The sequence below is a fragment of the Podarcis liolepis genome (genome assembly GCF_965112155.1).
Source record: "Podarcis liolepis genome assembly, chromosome: 5".
Classification (NCBI taxonomy): domain Eukaryota; kingdom Metazoa; phylum Chordata; class Lepidosauria; order Squamata; family Lacertidae; genus Podarcis; species Podarcis liolepis.
The window spans coordinates 94,095,654-94,116,209 of NC_139556.1; the positions used below are offsets into that span (position 1 = coordinate 94,095,654).

The 20,556-nt window shown below is 44.1% G+C and overlaps 1 protein-coding gene across 16 annotated transcripts in view; it reads left to right on the forward strand.

The window, feature by feature from the left end:
• The window catches only part of ATP11B (ATPase phospholipid transporting 11B (putative)), an 82,455-nt gene extending 66,144 nt beyond the window's left edge, over positions 1-16,311 (forward strand). The window contains exons 29-34 of one of the 16 annotated variants that reach the window (XR_014526346.1): positions 1,407-1,492; positions 3,389-3,526; positions 5,989-6,067; positions 7,461-7,584; positions 10,126-10,259; positions 14,215-16,311. Coding sequence is in view for 10 of the 16 variants with exons in the window: in XM_083503933.1 (XP_083360059.1) it covers positions 10,126-10,344 (219 nt within the window). In the remaining 6 variants the exon portion in view is untranslated. Of the gene's footprint in view, positions 1-1,406; positions 1,493-3,367; positions 3,527-5,988; positions 6,073-7,460; positions 7,585-10,125; positions 13,197-14,214 lie in introns of those variants that run through there. The other 15 variants (XR_014526349.1, XR_014526347.1, XR_014526348.1 and 12 more) reach the window with 15 other exon arrangements.
• Positions 16,312-20,556: the final 4,245 nt, after the last annotated feature.

Sequence of the window (20,556 nt, forward strand, 5' to 3'; positions counted from 1 at the left end):
CATGCTTAAGTAATAAAGCATTAAATGTGTTTAGTGTTGATTTGCTGTGCGTGAGCGATGCCAATAACTGATGAAAATATGAAATAAATAGTAGCTCCATTAATCATAAATGGCTTCAAATCCATCCTCTGTAGAGACAGGTCCCCTCACTTACAGCGTGCATTGTTAATGTACTAATAGAAACACTCACCAACAATGGCATTTGAAAAAGCCTTAAATTAAAATTATGTGCTCCAGTTCCTATTAATGAAGAATAGTTCGTGGGGAGTCTGCTAAGGGTGTGCTTTTTTCTGTTTCCCGTTTTGTGTGCCTGTAAAATGTTCCTTTTTGGCTCAAAGCCGCAGCTTCAGTTCACAGCGGCCAAGTTTGCAGATGTCATTAAGCCAAACTGTGGCTTAGCATGAGCCCACTGTCTCCTTCCCTGGCTTTCTTGACCTTGTAGCTAAGCCATAGTTTGACTTAACATGTTGTCCGAACCTAAGATTGTGCTTAAAGTCACTCCTCCTTAACCATGTTCTGTAGCCAGGGTTTGTCCTTTAATTACAAATCATGGTCAAGGAGACAGAGGTGCCTTAACCATGATCCCTGGTTTGGACGACACGCTGAGTCAAACCTTTGCTTAGCTGCCATCCCACACTTGCCGGAAAAACCCCAAGGAGGAGCAAAGTGGATTCAAGCTCCCCTCCAGGAGAGAGAGAGAGAGTGCATTTGTGTGGTCACAGTAAACTGTATTCTGGCTTACCATGATGTGCAAACCAGTCCATGGTTGCTGTGCAACCTCCTTCTCTTGGCTTTTGTCCCAGAGCTTATGTAAAACTTTGTGGGAAGAAATGACCCACGGAGGAAACCTCTTAATTAAAAATATTGGTACAAACGATGGGATGTAAGTCAGGTTTTTGGTTCGCCTATCCCTATTTTCCACAGCCCACCCACATGACGGGAATCAGAAAATGGGATGGCAAAGGCCAAATGACATGGATGGTGTTAGAAATGGACCTGCTTGTATTAAATCCCCTGTGTGGAGGAACACTGGTTTGCAACAAATGCAAAAAGACAAACGCAGCCAGGAAGCCACACTGTGCAAGCTGAGCATATGTTCCCCGTAACTGACACAGCCGTGTGTTAATTCAGCGCAGTGCATTCTTAATTTACTGCGAACATAAGCTTTTCCTCTTCCTTTATCAAACCATTACATACAGCCCACATTGGGCTAGGTGACACGTGTTAACCATTCGGAAACCAGTGTCCCTGCGCTTATGTGCTCTGCCTATGAGATTAGTCCCTGCGTTTTGAAAAAAGATCTTTGCCTTTAAAGATCCTGTCCTGTGTCTGTCTTTTTTTATATATATAAAGGTGACTGCTTCTCACTGACCTGTGTGTTCCATCCCTTCTTTGTCCACCTGTAGATGTACTCCAGCAGAGTTGCTTTAAGCGAGGAATGCATCGCACTGCAGCCATTGTCCAGGGCTCCGAGTCAGCTGAGCAAAATTAGGTAGAGTAGGAGGAGCAGCTCCTTCCCCACTTTTATGCATGCTGAAGGCCAGCTAACCAGCAATGAGAGAGAGAAAGGGGCAAGAGGCATGGACAGTGGTGTGGACTGAGAGCGCAGTAGTGGCAGCGCACGTTCGTGCCTTCCTGTCTCCCACACAGCCCTTAGCTTCGCTCTGTGTTTGCAGACCGAAACGCAGCATGCATTTTAAAAACATAAATAGTTCTTCTTGGGGGGCTTGGGCGGGTGGGGGAGAGGTTGCAAGCATGACGATCAATGTTCAGAATCCCAAGTCTACTCCCCGCTCTGCTGTATAAAATAACTAAAATCCTTCAAGCATGGTCCCAGCGCTTCTGCTTAACTTAACCATCCATGATGTTAACTGCTTTTTGCATGTCGGACAGTTTTAGCTGCAGCAAACATAACTGTTCATTCTTGACTCCTTTGACTTTTGCTAATTTGATTTAAAAAAACAAAAAAAGCACAAGTGATGGGCAACTTCCTTGTGGTTTGTGTATATATGTGTAAATTTTGTGCAGCTTTATATTGTGTTTTGCACCGGAATGCCCTATGGATGTGTTTATTGTAAGCAAGGGGTTGATGGGACGGTGTTGATTAGACTGAGTGAATGCATTACCAGCCGAAACATACTTCACTTGAACAGCAGGTGATGATCTACAGGGACTTAAAGAGAGCAAATAAAGGAGAAATTTGCACAAAAATAAAGGCCCAGTTTAAAGGCCTCTAGGCCTCCAGCTCTGCTCTTCATCCATGTTATAAGGTGGTGTTTCTCATCCAAGGTTTAAAACTGACATCTTGAATTAAACTGTGAATTACAAATTCAGACATGCCTACCTTTCTGAGCTTAACATGCCAAGATATGTACAAGCCTTCTGCCCATGTGCTCTGCCCTCGTATTGGCCCTTTCCTGCCTTTTGGATTCACTTCCTGGATCAATCTGCCATAGTTCCAGGTTGCTTCTGAATCGGGGAATTTTAAAACACAGTTGGAAGTTGCTTTTAAGGTCCTGGTCTGTTCTGGCTGTGGTAACTGTAGTTTTTCAGCTCAGACATAATGGAGAGCTGCAGTCAATTAAACTTGGAAGTATTCTTTCATGATGGGCCGAGAAAGGGGCTGTTCAAGGTCAGAGCATGTGCACACAAGGCTCGTGCATACCTTAGTGAATTAAGTCAATATACATTTCTCCGAACTGGGCTGGTGTGTGACAGCACAAGAAAAAAAAACCGAATTGGTTTTGCAGCGGAGTCAATACAGATGTTTCCTTGGCAGTATGTAAGCAAACACGTTCCGATCTGACCTGTCAAAAATTTGAACTGTCGAGACTTCTTGTCCCTGGCGGGTAGAATGTCATCACAATAAGTACTAATAATGTGTCAGCATTTACTTGGATATTTGGAAGTACTCATATGATGTCTTAGGTACTCCTGGGGCATCACACGGGCTTTTGTGGTTTCCAGCCTATCCAAAGCACATTTCCCCCGTTCGCATAGTTTTAAGCCGATAGCATATCTTACCGTGATTGACTACTCCTTCCGCATTTTTTTGTGTGGGCAGCCCTCTGCTTTCTGCCTTGGGTGCTGATGCCCCCAAGTGGGTTTAGCATCACCTGTTGCTCGAAGGCAGGAAACTGGGAGAAATGAAACTTGGCCACTGAAGTACTTGTGCCTCTTCTAGCCATACCACACCATACAAGTGGCTCATTCCATTTATCTTTCTTTTCAAAAGTCGTAAGCAGCCTTTCTGCTATGGTGGTGGTGTGGAAGTGTAGTGGGAAAGGTCAGAAAGCTGACACAGAACAGTGAAAACACAAATCATCCGAATGACTTGAGTTTCAGCTTGATTTCTGTCATTTAATAGTAAATATTGATGTTTCCCAAGGCATTAAATCTCACAAGAAGAACTCTGCTCCATCTGATAAAGGCGTGTTCTAGCCCAGCATCCTGTTTCCTATGGGATGCCCACAAGCCAGGATTTACATGCCATAGCATTCTACCCACTTGCGGTCCCCAGAAGCAGGTATTTAGAACCACACTGCCTCCAACAGTGGTTACTAGTCACTATGGTTGGTAACCACTGACAGCCTTAATCTCCATTAATATGGTTAACCTATTAAACCTCTTGAAGTTGGTAGTAGTACAGCTTTAGCCAGCAAATCCCATAAACTAGCTCAGGGTTTCCCAGACTTGGGTCCCCAGCTGTTTTTGGACTACAGCTCCCACTATCCCTGACCACTGGTCCTGCCAGCTAGGGATGATGGGAGTTGTAGTCCGGCAAAGCTGGAGACCCACATTCAGGAAACCCTGGTCTGGCTATTCAGTGTGTGAAGTGCTTCCTTCAGTCCTGAATCCTCAGCCATCCATCTTGCAATAGATGGTCTCAGGTTCTGGCATTATGAGAGGGGGAGAAACCTCTCTGCACTGTCTCCATGCCATGCATAATTTTACATACCTCTCTTTTGTCCCTCTCTTTTGTTCCCTCCTCCTCATGTTTTTCTCCAAAACATTTTAGCCTTTGTTCATAGGGCACTTGTTCCAACCACTTCATGATTTTGGTTTCCCTTTTCTTCAGCTTTCCTGGCAATAATATAATGGGGTACAGCAACCAGAATCATACATGATATTCCAAGTGCCATCAGACCATAAATTTGTATAAAGACATTATGATGTTGCCGGTTTTATTTTTTGGGTTCTTTCCGTGGAATTCGCCCCGTTCTCAGCAACCACATGCAGGGGCAACATTTACATTGAGCTATCAACTGTGATCCAAAATCCCTTTCCTAGTCAGTCGCTGGCGGCTACTAAATGTCAGAATCAAAAACCCGATTCCATGGTTGCTGCAATCAATGACCCAGTATCTTTCTTTTGATCTTCAACAACAATAACAAATTCTAATGATGTATTAGCAATAGAAATGAAGAAAACCTTAGTCTGGAAGCAGTGGTGGATTCTGCTGTTTTCCAGACATGAGTAAGTCATTCCGGACATTAGTTTTGCAGACATGAATAAATGGGTCCCTGTATCTCTGTTTATATGCTGCTTTTCTTCTGTTGTCAATAAACTCTCAAGCATTTCTGCACCTTTCATCAGAATAGCAGCTTTCAAGTAACAGAAACATTAAGGATAATGTTGATTGTGAACGGAGTTAAGACTTGACAGAAACATTAATTCAGCACCTCATAATTGTGGGTGTTTCCCAGCTTCCCTGCTAAATCTGCAAAAGATAAAGTATTTAGCTTATGACCTCCCATTTTTAACGCAGGCTTCCTCAAACTTGGCCCTCCAGATGTTTTGAGACTACAGTTCCCATCATCCCTGACCACTGGTCCTGCTAGGTAAGGATCATGGGAGTTGTAGGCCAAAAACATCTGGAGGGCCAAGTTTGAGGCAGCCTGCTTTAACAGTTCTTCAGGTTTACTGATAAATGACCCCTCCCAGGTAAAATGTTAATTACCATTTACAAGGAAGGCCAAAAAGGACTCCACATGGCACTGTAGCTTCATCGGTAAATGTATTGAGCCTAGGACATGTGGTTTGGCTATTTTGTTAACTATCCACTGCTGGAAGAGTTGATATACTAAAAAATCAATTGGACCAGTGTAGTGTTTAAGGTCATATCAGTTCTTCCTTTCCTGGAGGTGCAGGAATGAGCATGCCACCATATTACAGAGCCCACAGAAGCATAAAGCCTTGAACTCAACGGCTTTCTATCTTTAAAGCTTGTGAACAAATTTGTAAAGCAGGATATGGATCGCTTTAATGGATAAATGTCTGATAGACTGTAGTTCCACTGAGCTTACAGGACTAAGGCTGCACACGTGAGAGTAAATACCATTGGACTTGGTGGCATTTACTTCTGAGGATCAGGCTGCAAGCCCCCTCAAATTTAAATCTATTCTGCCTAATTCCCTGTTTCCAGGAGAAAGTTGTGTTCCAAGCCCGGGGCATTGGCCAGAGTGCCTTCACAAAAGACGCTCTGAAATCTGAAGTTCTAATTTTGAAGCTTGCAGATACTGCAGTTAAAAATGAATTGCTGGTTTTTATGGAAAGCTGACTTGGGAGTATGCTACTTTAAAAAGCCCTTGGAGGTTTTTACTGATCAAGTAGTATGTGAATCTTGTCAAATGCAAAATAAATACCAATTATCAAAGCCCATTGCAAATCAGTACTGTACTGAAAAACAATGAGCATAGTAATTACCTTTAGATTTGATTAGATCAGTGTTTCCCGCACTGGTTTTGTTTCCTCCAGCTGGTTTTGGACAAACTCCCCTCATCCCTAGCTAGCAAGACCAGGGGTCAGGAATGTTGGCAACTGTAGTCCGAAAACAGTTGGAGACACAATTTTGGGAAACCCTGGTTTAGATCTCATGCTTTTTGCTTTTACCAATATAAAATAATTATTGTGCAACTTCTTGCTGCCATCAGAGCATCCAGATCTAATCTTGGAAAATATCTCATGTAAATGACATTATTTCCCCAGGAATGAATCCCTCATTGCTCATTCTGAAGTTGTGAAGTAAATCAGGCAGGAACCAGGAGCATGTTGACCCAAAGCAATAGTAAGGTGGTTTAAATATGCTTTTAGTAAAAGTTATAACAGTTGATAGAATAGTGCTATTAGATATTGTACATGAAGTACATTGAAAAGGGATGCTGAAGCAGCTTTTAGGAATTAACTCCTTTCTAGCAGAAGCACATGCAGAACAGCAGACCAGTGGTCCCCTTATTTTGTTTTAAAGCCCTAATTTGTTTATGTACGTCATGAATTGGATTTCTTGCATTATAGTTACAAGATATGAAAATTCATCCCCGCCCATTTCATCTTTTCTCAATGAAGCTCACTTGCATTACTGAAAAGCAACTGTCTTCAGTAATGCTCAGGTCCGTATTTACCCTGCAAGGAAGAGCATATTCTGTGAAATCACAACTGAGGCAGGGGGTGGATCCAGGAGCGTTCTGGCAACTTGACCATAAGTCATTGCAAGCTGCTGTAGAGAGAGAGAGAGAAAAGAGAGAAGGTAGCCACTCCCTCTGTGGTCATCAGAGATACCTTGGCAAACCAAGAGAACTCCTGGAATTTTTCATTCTGTTCTCAGAGCAAGTTGTAGGAGCAGGGGGAAAAGGTTGATTGTATTATCATTATTATTAATTGCATTTATATCCTGCATTTCCCCCCAGAGAGCTCAAGATGGGAAGCATTGTTCTTCCCCTCCTCACTTAATCCCTACAACCCTGTGCGGTAGATTGGGCTGAGAGGCAGTGACTGGCCCAAGGTCACCCGGTGAGCTTCATGGATGACTGGGGCTTGAAACCTGGTCTCCCAAGTCGTTGTCCCGAGACTAATCACTATACCTTGACACTAATCACAGGCTTGAGTTTCTACACCTTTTTGTCTTAAAGTAGCCACTGTCCCTGGGTCTAGTTCAGCTACCAGGGTGTGCTGCTTAAGCCATTAGCCTTTGACGCATCTCCCCCCACAATTTATCACAATTTATACAGCCACCAGCTGTGGAAACTGCAAGACCAGCCATGCTCAAGGGCCAGTATGCTTCTCTTGGGTCCAATAAAGCAAACGTCTGTAGCCTTTTTCATGTTACTCGCCATTATTGTGCAAGGTGCTATACAGAACACGGGGGGTGGCACTCAAGACACCCTGCTTTGCAGGTTACGTCCCCCAGTGGATTAAAGTGCCACAATTGCTGCATTGGTCAAGGATAGAACCAGCTCTCTTCAGAAAACACGACAGATTGCTGATTAAACATTTGCATCTTCTCTGTTTAATTTTTGTTTTCTGCTTGCTGGCATTTCAGCTTGTGGGTAAGCAAATTGCGTACACTAGCACCGAGAATGTTGCCCTGAGCGCCTCGTTTACTTGAGTGTAACGGCTGTCTTTATTTCTGTAGAACGGCTGGGTGCTTTATAAGGTCTGTTGCTTTTTGTGTCCTTTTTTAGATGGAAGAAGAAAGGGGTTCAGTCACCCCAGCATGTGATTTTACTGAAGGCAGGCACAGAGGGGAGGACAGCAGGCAACTGCTAGCAGATGCCCTTAGGCAGCGAGAGTGACCGTGTGCCCTAGGTAGTACCCGAGTTCTATATCCTAATAATCTAGCTCATCATGAATCGATTCATCTGTGGTGCCCTGTGCCCTGCACTTTTCACCATGAAGCACTTTTGACATCTTGGCATGCCTCTGGTTTTGTGTTTTTCCTAACAAACCTTGATCACTAATATTGTCACATTGATTTAATTTGGTTTCTTAATTCCATTAAGAACTAATAGGGTGGGACGGGATGCGCTGCATTGCAGTCTTTTAAAAAGCGTTTTAAGAGCACTGATTATATTTAAAGTAGGGATGGCTAGTCCTCCTGGATGTTTTTGAACTCCCAAGTCCCATCAGCCCCAAGTAATATGGTCAGTGTTCAAGAATGATGGGAAGGCCACTTGTTGGCTATCCTCCTCAGAAATGTAGCAGACTTCAGCTAGTTCCTCTTATTTTTGTAGCCTGTAGTCTGGTCTGTTGCTTGGTGTCCATAGAACATTTTTCCCTTTCTGGGAAAGGACTTCCTGGGTAGGACCCAAAGAGATCTGTCTATAGGAGGGCCCATTAGTTTTCTCTTCTTCCTGTAGTCTCTTGGACCTCTCTGAGCACCACTGGAGGGTTGGGGACCCACCAGAGAGGTGGGATGGGTGGGTATGTGCAAGGAACCTGAAGCGTCCAGGGGCACTGTTCTCAAATGTAGTCAAATATGTCTTGGTAAGTCGAAGTTGGGAGAAGATGGATTTTATTTCGGCAGGACTGTGGTGATGTGGGAGTGAATGGAAGAAAGAGGAGAGAAGGGCATTAAGCTGTCTAATAATAATAATAATAATTTTATTATTTATACCCCGCCCATCTGGCTGGGCTTCCCCAGCCACTCTGGGTGGCTCCCAACAGAAAATTGAAAACACGATAAAGCGTCAAACATTAAAAGGTTCCCTAAACAGGGCTGCCTTCAGATGTCTTCTAAAAGTCAGAGAGTTGTTTATTTCCTTGACATCTGATGGGAGGGCGTTCCACAGGGCGGGTGCCACTACCGAGAAGGCCCTCTGCCTGGTTCCCTGTAGCTTTGCTTCTCGCAATGAGGGAACTGCCAGAAGGCCCTCTGCGCTGGACCTCAGCGTCCGGGCAGAACAATGAGGGTGGAGACACTCCTTCAGGTATACTGGGCCGAGGCCGTTTAGGGCAGGGGTGTGCAGACTTTAGGCTTATGAGTCTTACAGTAGAAAATGGCTGTTTAAGTGCCAGCGATAAGCTTCAATTCAATTGACAATTGCAGCGTTTGTGAGATTTCTGAAATGTGGTTTTGAAGTTGTACAAAAAGTTGTGACACTTCTGACATGGGTTTCAGCTAAGATGTTCAAGCGTGTATGTAATTGTTGCTTTTCCCCTCACTAACCATTTGGGGTGGTTTTTTTTTTGGGGGGGTCCTCAGTGCCTTTCTTTCCGCTAGCTGGTTTCATACTAACTAATAAGACAAGCCTACTTTTTTGTTGTTCATTTCAGCTTGAATGCCCTGCTGCTTGTGCTATTGGTGGTTGTTAATGTTACTGCTTTAAACATGTTTTTTCCCCTCCTTTGCCCAGCTCTGTCTCCCCAAACTCCCCAATTCAAGTGGAAATAATTTTATTCATTGGCATTTGTACCACACACTTCCTCCAAGGAGCTCCAATCACCTGCCTTCTCAGGTTTAGCACCTTGACGCCACATAAGAAAACGGATGCCCCTTCGTTTGTTTCTCGATAAAAATCATCCCTGCTGTCACGGTAGCAGCAGCAGCAGCTGTGGGCAGGATGTCAGGCATATGCCAATTCAAAATGGTTTCCTCGTCGTTTCCTTTTATTTCTCTCCATTTACGCAGCCACAGAAGTGATTCCCACTTGTTGAGTTCAAACCCAGCAGGTCAATGAGACTTTGTCAGTAGGTTGCTGAGTCAAAGCTGCTTTTGACCTTGTGGGCACTGCTGGAAAGTGGGGGAAATAACAACAGGGGCAAAAGTATGGTCTGGGTTAGGCCAATGAGACCTAAACAGAAAGCAGAAATAGCTAGTGGGGCACCATGGGTCAGGGATGAGGGGTGAGTATCCTGGGTCCCAGACCTCGTAGCTAATGTTGTTGTTTTGGTTTCCCATTTTGGATCTAGTGCAAAAGAAAGTGCTCTCATTAATGGCAAGGTGTCCAGGTTTTAAATCAGGGGTCAGCAACCTTTTTCAGCCGTGGGCCGGTCCACCATTCCTCAGACCATGTGGTGGGCCGGACTATATTTTGAATATAAATAAATAAACGAAGGTGATTGGGCTGCATCTGGCCCCCGGGCCTTAGGTTGCCTACCCCTGTTTTAAATGGTGCCCCATCACTGCTGCACCTCCATTATACTGAATTGCCCAACATAAGTTTACAGGATCTGCAAGAAGGATGCATGTAGGCTAGCTCATACGTATTGCCTTCATGCTCCTAAGATTTGTGTTGCTTCCCCCCCCCTTTTTCTCTAAAGAGGTTTGTGACCTGTAATAGCAAAGAAAGGAAATAAGAAAAGGAATCTGATACGCTGATCTCTCCTTTGTCTTCCCCACCCCCTCAGCTTACTGAGACAAGTGCAGGTATCAACTGCTTGGACTCCATGTGCTGCTTCTCAGATGGAGAAACAGCATGTGCGCCTCTTAGAAGAATGCTGGAGCGAATGATGGGGAGCTGCAGCCCGACGCGAATCAACAGGTGTGGAATTTCTCTCAATTGCCTTTGCTGCCGACGGTTCTCTTATAAACTGGAGCACGACGAGCCGGCAGCTGTAGATGTCTAAGGAAAGGCAGGCGGCGCTCCTCATAGGGCCCACCCCCCTTTTTTATTTTTGGATCTCAAAAGATCAGTGTTTCTGCTTCTCCTGGAAGCCCTTTCAGTGGAGCGCAAGAAAGGAAGCTGCCTTTGTATTGGTATTTTGTTCCGAAAACTTCCTGAATTTTCCCCGCGACGTCGTCCGATCCAGCAGCTGCAGTGTGCCTAGAGCGGCTTTGACATACGCATGAAGCTGCACATGAGCCGGGGCTCCCCTGCTCTCTGCAATACCAACAAGTGATCCGAGTGCATTTGCCAGGGAGCAGAAGAGAGTAGCTTCTGCTCATGCCAAGCTTTGTGCGTGTGCCGCAGTCCAAAAAAAGCTCCGTTTTTGGCTTCTCCTTTTCTTGTGTGCATATATCAATGTGATTTCCTCCCTCCTCTCTTGCCTTGTATTTCCTTTTCCTCAAAATCTGATCACTGTCCTGATTTATTCCCCTGATTTAGCTCTTCCTTGTGTTCGCAAATTAGAAAACGGTTTGTGCAATCCCTTGTTTGTTCAGTGTCTGTCTGCTCACTAGTCATATATTGCAGTGTCTGATTCTAGTTATACAAAGGTTGCATTTTCTCCCCTGAAATATAACTTCCTCTGCAAATGTAAAAGGAACGCTTTGGGGAGGGTGTTATTTTATTTTGGGGCTTTTATTTGTTCATTGGCAGTGTTTTGTTTTTTTAAAAAATACTTTTAAAACAATATGGAACAGGAGTTTTATATACGTACAATTGAATAGCAAAACTTGACGGAGCCAAAGCAGCTCAATATAACAGTTTTTTAATTTTTGGGACTTTTCTACTTCTATCTGCAATACATGCCATTCAGAAATCAGTGCTAAATGTCCTTTCAGTTGTAGATACCTATTTTTTATTATTTTAAAAAAGCAGTATATCCAATAGAGCCCATATAAATATCCTTGACGAGCACTATTATGTTTGGAACCATTTTAAAACAGCAAATTTTAGAATCTGCAGAATTTGTCTGCAACTTCGTCCTTCTGTTGAAACTAGGGTAGTCGGGAGGAAACAGCGTGACACAAACACAGAGAGATATTTGTGGGGTAGAAAATCACCTGTTGCAGCTGAGTTTCTCCTAACACCTCTGATTGATAACCACGTTCTGGAAAATCATAGCCACTTCACTCCCTCTCCGGCCCTGCGGCCACCGTACTACTCGGAGCTAAACCATGGATAGACCTAGAGTTATGTGCAAATCTGGCTCACGTGCCAACATGCCACGAGCGGCTACTCAAGGGGGAAAAAATTGCCTGTTGCAGCTCATGGTTTTCTGGAAGTGAGACAAACCATGAGCACAGATTCCTATGCAAGGCAAGAGTGTGCAGCCGTGGTTTAGCTCTGAGTAGCAGCAGCAGCAAGACTGGGGGGTGGAGCGAAGCTTTCTTGTTCTCGCTAAGCCATCGTTGGGTTTAGTGTTATATGCAAACCAGGCCAATATCACAAAGGTTCTGGCTATGCCTGGTGTTCACAAAAGGTAGGTATAATCTGCTTCATGTTCAACTTTGGCTAACAATTCTGATGGTTTTTGCTTTTGTTTCTGCATCATCTATAAGTGTATGGCCAGCATGGTGTGACTAAAGTCTCCTATTTGACAGAATAGTACCCTCTCGAACTTACCATGCATCTTAAAAAGCAATCCGAGAACATGACTTGGCAGCATCGCAGCGCACCCCGCAGCATTTTCTGTTTTGGTTTTAAATTCTGCTGAAATAATTTGGTTTCCCTTTAGATCAGCCTTTCTCAACCTGTGGGTCCCCAGATGTTGTTGAACTACAACTCCCATCAACCCTAGCTAACAAGGCTAGAGCTCAGGGATGATGGGAGTTGTAGTCCAACAACATCCGGGGACCCACAAGTTGGGAGCCGCTGCTTTAGACCATCACTTGAAAGAGACTTAATAATTTTCCTGGCCCAGTTTTACTTTGTAAATTGCACAGCACCGTTCCTCAGACAGTTTGGAATTGTAGCTCGTCTCTTCGTCAAGATTATAAAGCAGCAATTGTAGAGTAAAAGTTGATTCCCTAAAATCATGGATTTAGAGCAGTTGTGCTCTAGACATGGAGTAGATGTTGCCCAAATCACTGTGATCCTGAGACAGACAGGACAGTATCAGTCTTCAGTATTTCTTCCCCGAATCTATCGGAGCACTGAGATGTGCACCCAGAATAAACTCTTGGGCACCTGAAGTCCTCATTCACTTTCATGAAAGGCTGCAGAGCATGTATTCAGATCAGCTGCTGCACTGGGAATGAATGGGGAACCTGTTCTTAGCAGGGGGGCCTCAGTGTCTGTCCTGAGTCATTGGACCAGGGTGAAATAAGTAAGCTTAGTGACAGTAGACTCGCCATGTGCTTATGACTGATAACACTTTGGGTGTGAGCTGAGAACTTTCTAGTTATCTGTCCCAGGATTGTCTGTTGTCAGATGAAACACACGTCTTCAGGCTCTGTTTTCCATATGATTGGTAGTATAGGTAGAACGTCTGTTTCAGCCATTTCAGTTATCCACTTCCAGTATTACGATTTTTCCACTTGGCCAACAGTATCCATCAAGTCTCTTGACTTACCCATGCTAACAATTTACCTGGTTTATTGGCTTGAAGACATTGTGTGACACCCATGATTACCAGCACTGAATATTCTGTCAAATAAGAGAACTGGAATGTGAAATCAGTACCTGGTGACATTCTGAATGGGAATGCTTTTGTTTCATCTAATGGTGTTAAATGCTTGGAGTGAAGGGGAAATGGGTACAGCACATGAAATCCTCTTTTAATGCTTTAAAATTAAAATATGATTTCTATTCTGAGCTTTCATTGATTTTTCAAAACAAGAATTTGTGCATGACTTTTCTAAGTTGCCAAAATATGTTGCTCGTCTGTCTTCCATCAATCAAACTGTTCGTCATTGCATTAGTCACTCAAGTGCTAATACTGAATCGTGTGGTTTTATTAATGATACATGTTCACAGCTACTTCCTCAAGATATTTCAGATAGCTGGGATGGAGATGGATGTTTCCATTATTATTTATTTTTGGTTTTTGTTCCGAATGTGTGTGTTTTTTTTTAAACTTCCCAATCAGTACCTGTGCTCATTTACACCTTTCTCCCGAAATACATGTGGCACAATTGCATGCCACTAATACGCATCTTTAACAAAGGTTTCGCGCTCGTTCCAATGAGAGGAAAATATTCCACAATGGCTAGACGATCCTGCTCTTCACTGCATGCCACGAGTGACTAACCTATGGCCCCTTCCATATGTTGACTTGCAGTTCTCATTGGCCCCATCAAGCGTGGCCAATTGTCAGGGATGGTGGATATTGTTCTGGGGGGCCATAGGTTAGCCACCTCTAGTGCATGATAAGCAGCAATTCCCCTGTAGACAATCCTGAGAATCCTCCACAGGAGTTGGGTTCCGAATCATGGCCACTACATGAAAACAAGCCCCATATGAGCTAGTAATAGGGGTGCTTCTAACATGAAGCTTTTCTCCATTTTTCTGGGGGAATGTTCTGCATCTCTGTTGATCGCATCCAAAATGTTACAAAGCCCAGATTTGAAACCCAGGGCCCTTCCAGATGATGCCCATGATCATCCCTGGTCATTGGCCGTGCTGGCTGGAGCTCATGGGAGTTGGAGTCCAGCAACTTCTGGAAGGCCTCCCTGTTTTTAAACTATTCACACCAGTGGGGGAAACATAGGCCCTTGGCTCGCTTCCGTTTGCTTTTATTTTTTTAACCCTTTTAAAATCCCCCTCCCCACTTTTTTCCAAACAGAAATTCACATTTCCAGTCAGCAAAACTTCTTTCTTATTGTTACTTTAGATCATGGAGCTCTACGGAACCCTTCTATACCAACGACCGAAGCATCTTGACGTTGTCCACAATGGACTCAATCATATGTTGAGACTTTTCTCAGTGTCTTTTGGAAATCCATAAGTTTGCTAGCTTACAGACAGATTCAGTAGTATACCACTGGTTTAGTAAATCTGCTACCCACCCCTCACCCCCAATTTTTTTTAAAGAAAAGTATTTTTGTCCTGGAATGTCTCTTATTTCCCCCCAAATTGTTGCAGAAGATTTAAGGAGATTTTCCTCTGGGTTCCATTCCAAACAGCCTGGGCGGAATAGTTTGTATTTCATTTGAATGTCGCTGGAAAGCAGTTATGGGTTGTCCTACTATAAGAATATTGATTTTGAAGGTTCCAGATTATCATTTGCAATGAACCATGTTGAAAATGCCATTTAATGGAGCTGAAGCCTATTGGCATTCTTCAGATGGATACTCTTGGTTTTCCATGATCGAGTCAATCAACAACAATATGTTGGAATTACTTTAAAAGGAAAGATGTAGTTTGATTTGCTGTCCAGAGATCCGTAATCTTAAGAAGATAATCAAGATAGGACGTTGCTAGCACTATTGAGAACTCAATATTTGTCATACCCTTGTTAGACTACCTGGAAGTTTTGAACATGGAAAATCACAGCAAAGTGTTGTTGAATGAATAATCGTTTTGTTCCCCAGGCATGCATGATCAGGGGGCTGCTTTTTTGTACACATTCCCCCCCTCCATATATTTATTTAGTAATATTATCCTCTTAATAGGAGAGCACTTTTAAGCAGTTAATTATTCTCCCGGTTTTTGCAGGGACTGCAGACTTAGTGGCAGCCCTTTTATGAATCCCGTATCATCCCTGTGCAGGAGTTCACATTTCAAAATGCCACCCCTGTGCAAATTGCTCGCATGTTCACTGCAGTTTCCTTTTTGAGCCAAACAGGTCATGAGCGACACTGAGAAGAGCATCATCTTCCTGGTGGTGGGGAAAAAAACACAATGCGTAAAATGAGGCCATTGTGTTTCGCTTCCGTATCGGGGCTCAACTGCATTGAGTGCGATGAGCTCATGACACCCTTCATCTTTTGCCAGGCACCAGTGGGGTTGCTGCTCTCACCAGCCACGTGCCCCTATAAATGTCCACTTTGGAAGTGTCATTGCTTTTCCCACCACGCTGCTTTTGAAGGCAGCCTTAACTAACTGCGTCGGTGGCTGCTTCCAAAAATGCAGCAAGCCTCAAAGAACCCCGTTCCGTGTTTGGATCTCATTGCATTGACCTCTGGGTTGGGTCCTCTGCTTGCAGATACTGTCATTTCTAGGAATGTCTGCAAGTGTTTTTAGCCACAAGTTCATGTTTTCCTTAGAAAGGCGGGGTATTCAATAGACGCCGGCAGCACTCTGGCACAGCTCCCGTGCATTTCAGTTCAGATGCGCAAAGGAAGGCAGGCGTTCCCGGTGGATGACACCCCTTGTGATCAGATAGCTGCTGTTTGCATAAATGATTTTGTCTCCATTTTTTCTCCTTATTCAGTCCATTTTCTCAGTGACATAAACCACTAATTCATACATTCTGTTGCCCTCCTGGTTTTTCATTTCATCTTCTCATTTCATCTTTTCAGGCAAAAGGTTAGAAAAGGCATCAGGCTTGACAAATAATCCAGCTCCAAGCATTTATTGAAGTGTATAACTTAAGTTTTAAAAAAAAGAGTGTTTGAAGAGTTAGATTTTTAAATACTTTTGTCCACAGTTGCGCAATTTGAAGAGTGATTGACTTCATTTTTTCAAAACTTCCCATTTCTCCCTCCTCTCTCTCTCCTCCCCTCCTCAGTGTATGTAAGGGCGCAGAAGAAGCATGTATTTAAACAAATTCAGGAAGCGTATAAGAGTCCATCTGTCCAAGCCCAGGTATAATTTTCTTTCTGAGGGGAAAAAGCAAAGTCAGAGAAGATTTATTTCATTGTACCATTTGTTTTGTGCATGATAAACAGGACCTGGGGCAAATGGAAGCAGAGCTAATATATTTTGTATTGGACCACAGATGCTTTTATAATTTTATCTTTTTTTAAAAAAAAATAATGTTTGTGCATTTTGGTTTCTTGGTCTGATTAGTTCTAGGTTCAGCCATAGGCCGAACAAAATGAATCAAGTGTGAAATTAATGAATTATAACATATTTGTACCTGTTAAGACCAGCCAGGAAAAGTAGAGTGGGCCCATTTTCCTGCTTTACTGATTTTAGGTAAGGGGTAAGTTCTGTTAAGTCTCTCTAGTTCACGGAATACACACAAGGAAACCTAGTGTCAAATTAGCGTTGCGTATTGCCGATTCCCTGGAAGAATCTGAACTGCAAAATCGCAGTTCAGCAGTCAAATGTTCATACAAGATTCCCAGTCTGAAACCCTGCGAAGAGGCATGATGTACGAACAGGGCCTTCTTCATTCATATCACTGTGGAAGCCTTCACCACGGTAGGAACTCTGCAAAAACGTTGGCAACGGAGAAGTGCATCTGCATTAAACCCTTGACTTTGCTCCTTAGGATTTCTAGATGGGGCTTCTGGAGGTACTCAAGTGACTCAGAAAGCCATCTCTCTTACAGAGTGTGACATTGTGCATATAGCCTCATGCTGTCTGGCACAGTCGTGCCCAGAACAAGCCAACATGGATTGTCCTCCACCTTCCGGGCAGCTCTGTGTGTTGCTTTAAGTTAGCCAAGTCCGTTCTTTCTTCCAACCCCAGTCTGCACATGGCCAAGTTTGTGGCATCCCCATTCATAGTGGGGTGTGCCTTTTCTAAATGCCACACCTTGATTGTGGAGCATGTTCCCTGCTCTCCACATTGGTGTTGGTGTGGGAGTGGTTCTGGGAAGAGTTTTGCGGCTGTCTTTTTGCGACTTGCATCTGTTGTATTTTGGCATTGCTGACAAGCTTTCTGCTGCTGCCCCAAATGTTACCCTCAACAGAAAATATTGGGATGTATCTGGCTCAACAGGGACAGAAGAGAATCCTCCTCTCACAGTAACCTTTGACAATTGGGCCTTGTTTATCATGAGAACAGGCGTAAGGAACGTCCAGCTCCCTCGTGCCCAATACAAAATGGCCAGTGGTCTGGAATGATGGCGGTTGTAGTTCACTAACATGGGGCAGGCCATGAGTTCTTCACCCATGGCTTGGAGAGTACAATGTGGAGAGGAGACTTAAATGCCCATGGAAATCAGGTGTTTAGGTCCCCTTGTTTAGAACCAGTTCAGACTTTACAGATTTTTCCACAAAAGGGGACTTGGCCATCCTCAGAAGTTCTGCTGCTGGGAGAAAGAAACTCCTAATGACAACAGACAAGGAATAAGCTTGGGACTCAGGGACTCAGTGGGTCAGGCATCTCCTACATGCAGCTCTATTTGCAATACTTTGGGGGTATCTGCAGAGTCCCAAGGAGTCTACTTATTTCCAAATACTATAGAGTTTTGTCTGCTTAAAACATGCTATGCATATTTAAGGATGTTTGGAGATTTGCGGGAGGGGGCATCGTACCAAAAACACTCCCTGCAAAGTCCCATTGCCTTCAGTGGGCCTGCACAGCCTCTGCCCATGTAAAGTTTCACCGGTATCGCCCTGTGTGAAGCTGCATTTTGTAGTGCTAAACATTACTCAGCCATTGAAAGAAGGTAAGGTAAAGGTAAAGGTACCCCTGCCCGTACGGGCCAGTCTTGCCAGACTCTAGGGTTGTGCGCTCATCTCACTCTAGAGGCCGGGAGCCAGCGCTGTCTGCAGACACTTCCGGGGCACGTGGCCAGCGTGACAAGCTGCATCTGGCGAGCCAGCGCAGCACACGGAACGCCGTTTACCTTCCCGCTGGTAAGCGGTCCCTATTTATCTACTTGCACCCAGGGGACCGAACGATGGGAGCGCACCCCGCCGCGGGGATTCGAACCGCCGACCATGCGATCGGCAAGTCCTAGGCGCTGAGGTTTTACCCACAGCGCCACCTGTGTCCCTGAAAGAAGGTAGTCTGAAACATTCTTTTGACCTGCCCCCCCCCCAAAAGTTTTTAAGGCTGAATAGAATCTCTCTTTAAAATTTAATATTCCAAATTTGATTGCTTTGTGAACTTCACTTTCCAAGTGTATCTAACATGCAATCAGTAGAACATTTGTACAGTGGTGCCCCGCAAGACGAATGCCTCGCAAGACGAAAAACCCACTAGACGAAAGGGTTTTGCGGTTTTTGAGCTGCTTCGCAAGACGAATTTCCCTATGGGCTTGCTTTGCATGACGGAAACGTCTTGCGTTTTTTGCAAGTTTGTTTCCTTTTTCTTAACACCCTTAATACAGTTGCGACTTGACTTTGAGGAGCAACTCATAGAACGCGGTGTGGTAGCCTTTTTTGAGGTTTTTGGCGATTTTGAAGCTTTTCCAAAACTTTTCCGACACCGTGCTTCGCAAGACGAAAAATTCGCTAGACGAAAAAACTCGCGGAACGAATTAATTTTGTCTTGCGAGGCACCACTGTATATTGAAATCTCTATATATATCATGCTGGAATGACTTAAATGCCCAATAGGAAAAGCAGGGGGAAAGCAGCCAGGAGCTGGAGTTCAGGTAGCTCAAGTGTAGAGACCTTGTTTTGAACGCAGAAGGTTCTAAGTTTAGGCCCTGGCGTCAACTGGCTTTGAAACACTTTGGACTGAACCCCGAAGAGCTGCCAACCAATGTAGACTACTGAGCTAGATGGGCTAGGAAGTTGATGCATAGTGGCTTCCTGTAACACATACCCATTGTCATAAGGATGCTGCGGAAACCTGCTGTGGCTCCACTCCCTAAAATCCCAGGGATTGCAATTGGGTGCAGGTACTACACATTTGTCAACACTTACAGAACTTCCAGGGTTCCCCAGGGATAAGGAATGCAAACCCAAACTTCTGCAGTGTAGACTGGCTTGAGGAGGGACGCTTGTGTTAAACCCGGGCCCCACATTGAGAAATGTGACTAACGCTGGACCCTGGGAATGTTGAAGGACTGACTACAAGTAGAGCCTGTGTGCTTATTATGGAGCAATGCCAACAATAATTTGGTGGCAGACACAACTATGGCCATCTTTATCCTTTTTGCCATGTGTCATGTAAATGCGTTGAACCTCTGTAACGGCTGATGGACAGTAGAATGATAAGTGACTGAGAAGGGCCCAGAGACATATTAGGAAGTATGCAGGCTGTGCTTTCCTTCACTTGGCGTCCTCTTGTTGAAGTACCACATGCAGTGGCTGGAGGCCACCAAGTTGGAGAAAAATCACTGCAAAGGGATGGTTGATCATGCTCAAACCTCCTGTCTCTTAGCTCCACTGTGCATGGTGGACTTTTGTAGCAGAGTGAACTTGGATAGGATTGTGCTATAATTCGGTCTCACTAAAATCAATGGGGGGTGGGTAAAGCACAGCTTATAATCTCCGTCTTGGGGCAGAATTTAGGTTTCAATGAGATCCCGTGCGACAGATAGTGCTTGTTGTGTGTGTACTCACCATTTTCAACAAGAATTGCCATTTCAGAGAAAGCCTATTTTGTTACTTAGCTGCAGGATTAAATATTTACTGACTTGTGTTTTTTTAAAGAAGCTGGGAAATACTTTATTTTTAAAACCAGGGTGGTTTCAGGTATGAGACATTATTCTTACTATGCCAAAGACTGCGCTTCATCAAACATGCTTGATTCAAGGTCCTGCAAATTGGTCCTCCTTCATGAAGACACAGCAAGCCCTCTTGATTCTCAGTTGTGGACAAGCCTGGTGGGGTGCACTGCTCTCAGGGTTTGAAAAGGCCCCTGCATGGTGCTGTTGGAAGGAGCACCGAATGCAGCCCCACCTTAGCTGTTTGAAACTGTGCAAGAGGGACATTAAAGCAGCATTGCCTGTTGGGAACCAGAGCAATAATAGGTACCAAGGAATCTTGACCCCGGGCACTGTGGCCACCTCTACCATCATTTTTAGATCCTCTGTGGAAACAGAGTTTAATATAGCGTGCTGACCGTACTGCTATGTCAATAGGTTGTTCTACAAAAGTTTATGGAAATTATATTTATTGAATAAATCTTTTGACTTTTATGCCACTTGTCTTGTCTTCACTGCTTAAGAATGGGTGCTTAAGGATTCGAGGGTGAGGAATTGCATGTTTTAGTGCATTCTGCAAATTGTCTGTGCACAGGTAGAGGAAGGAAAAAGGTTTGCAGCTCAGCAACTCTGCTATCCACCTGCCATTTTTTAAAAAAAACAACAACAAGGAGTTCAAATAGAAGGTGGCAGCTTTTTCCAGTGTTTTGTGTGTTTCATTGCGCTTCCACAGTAGGG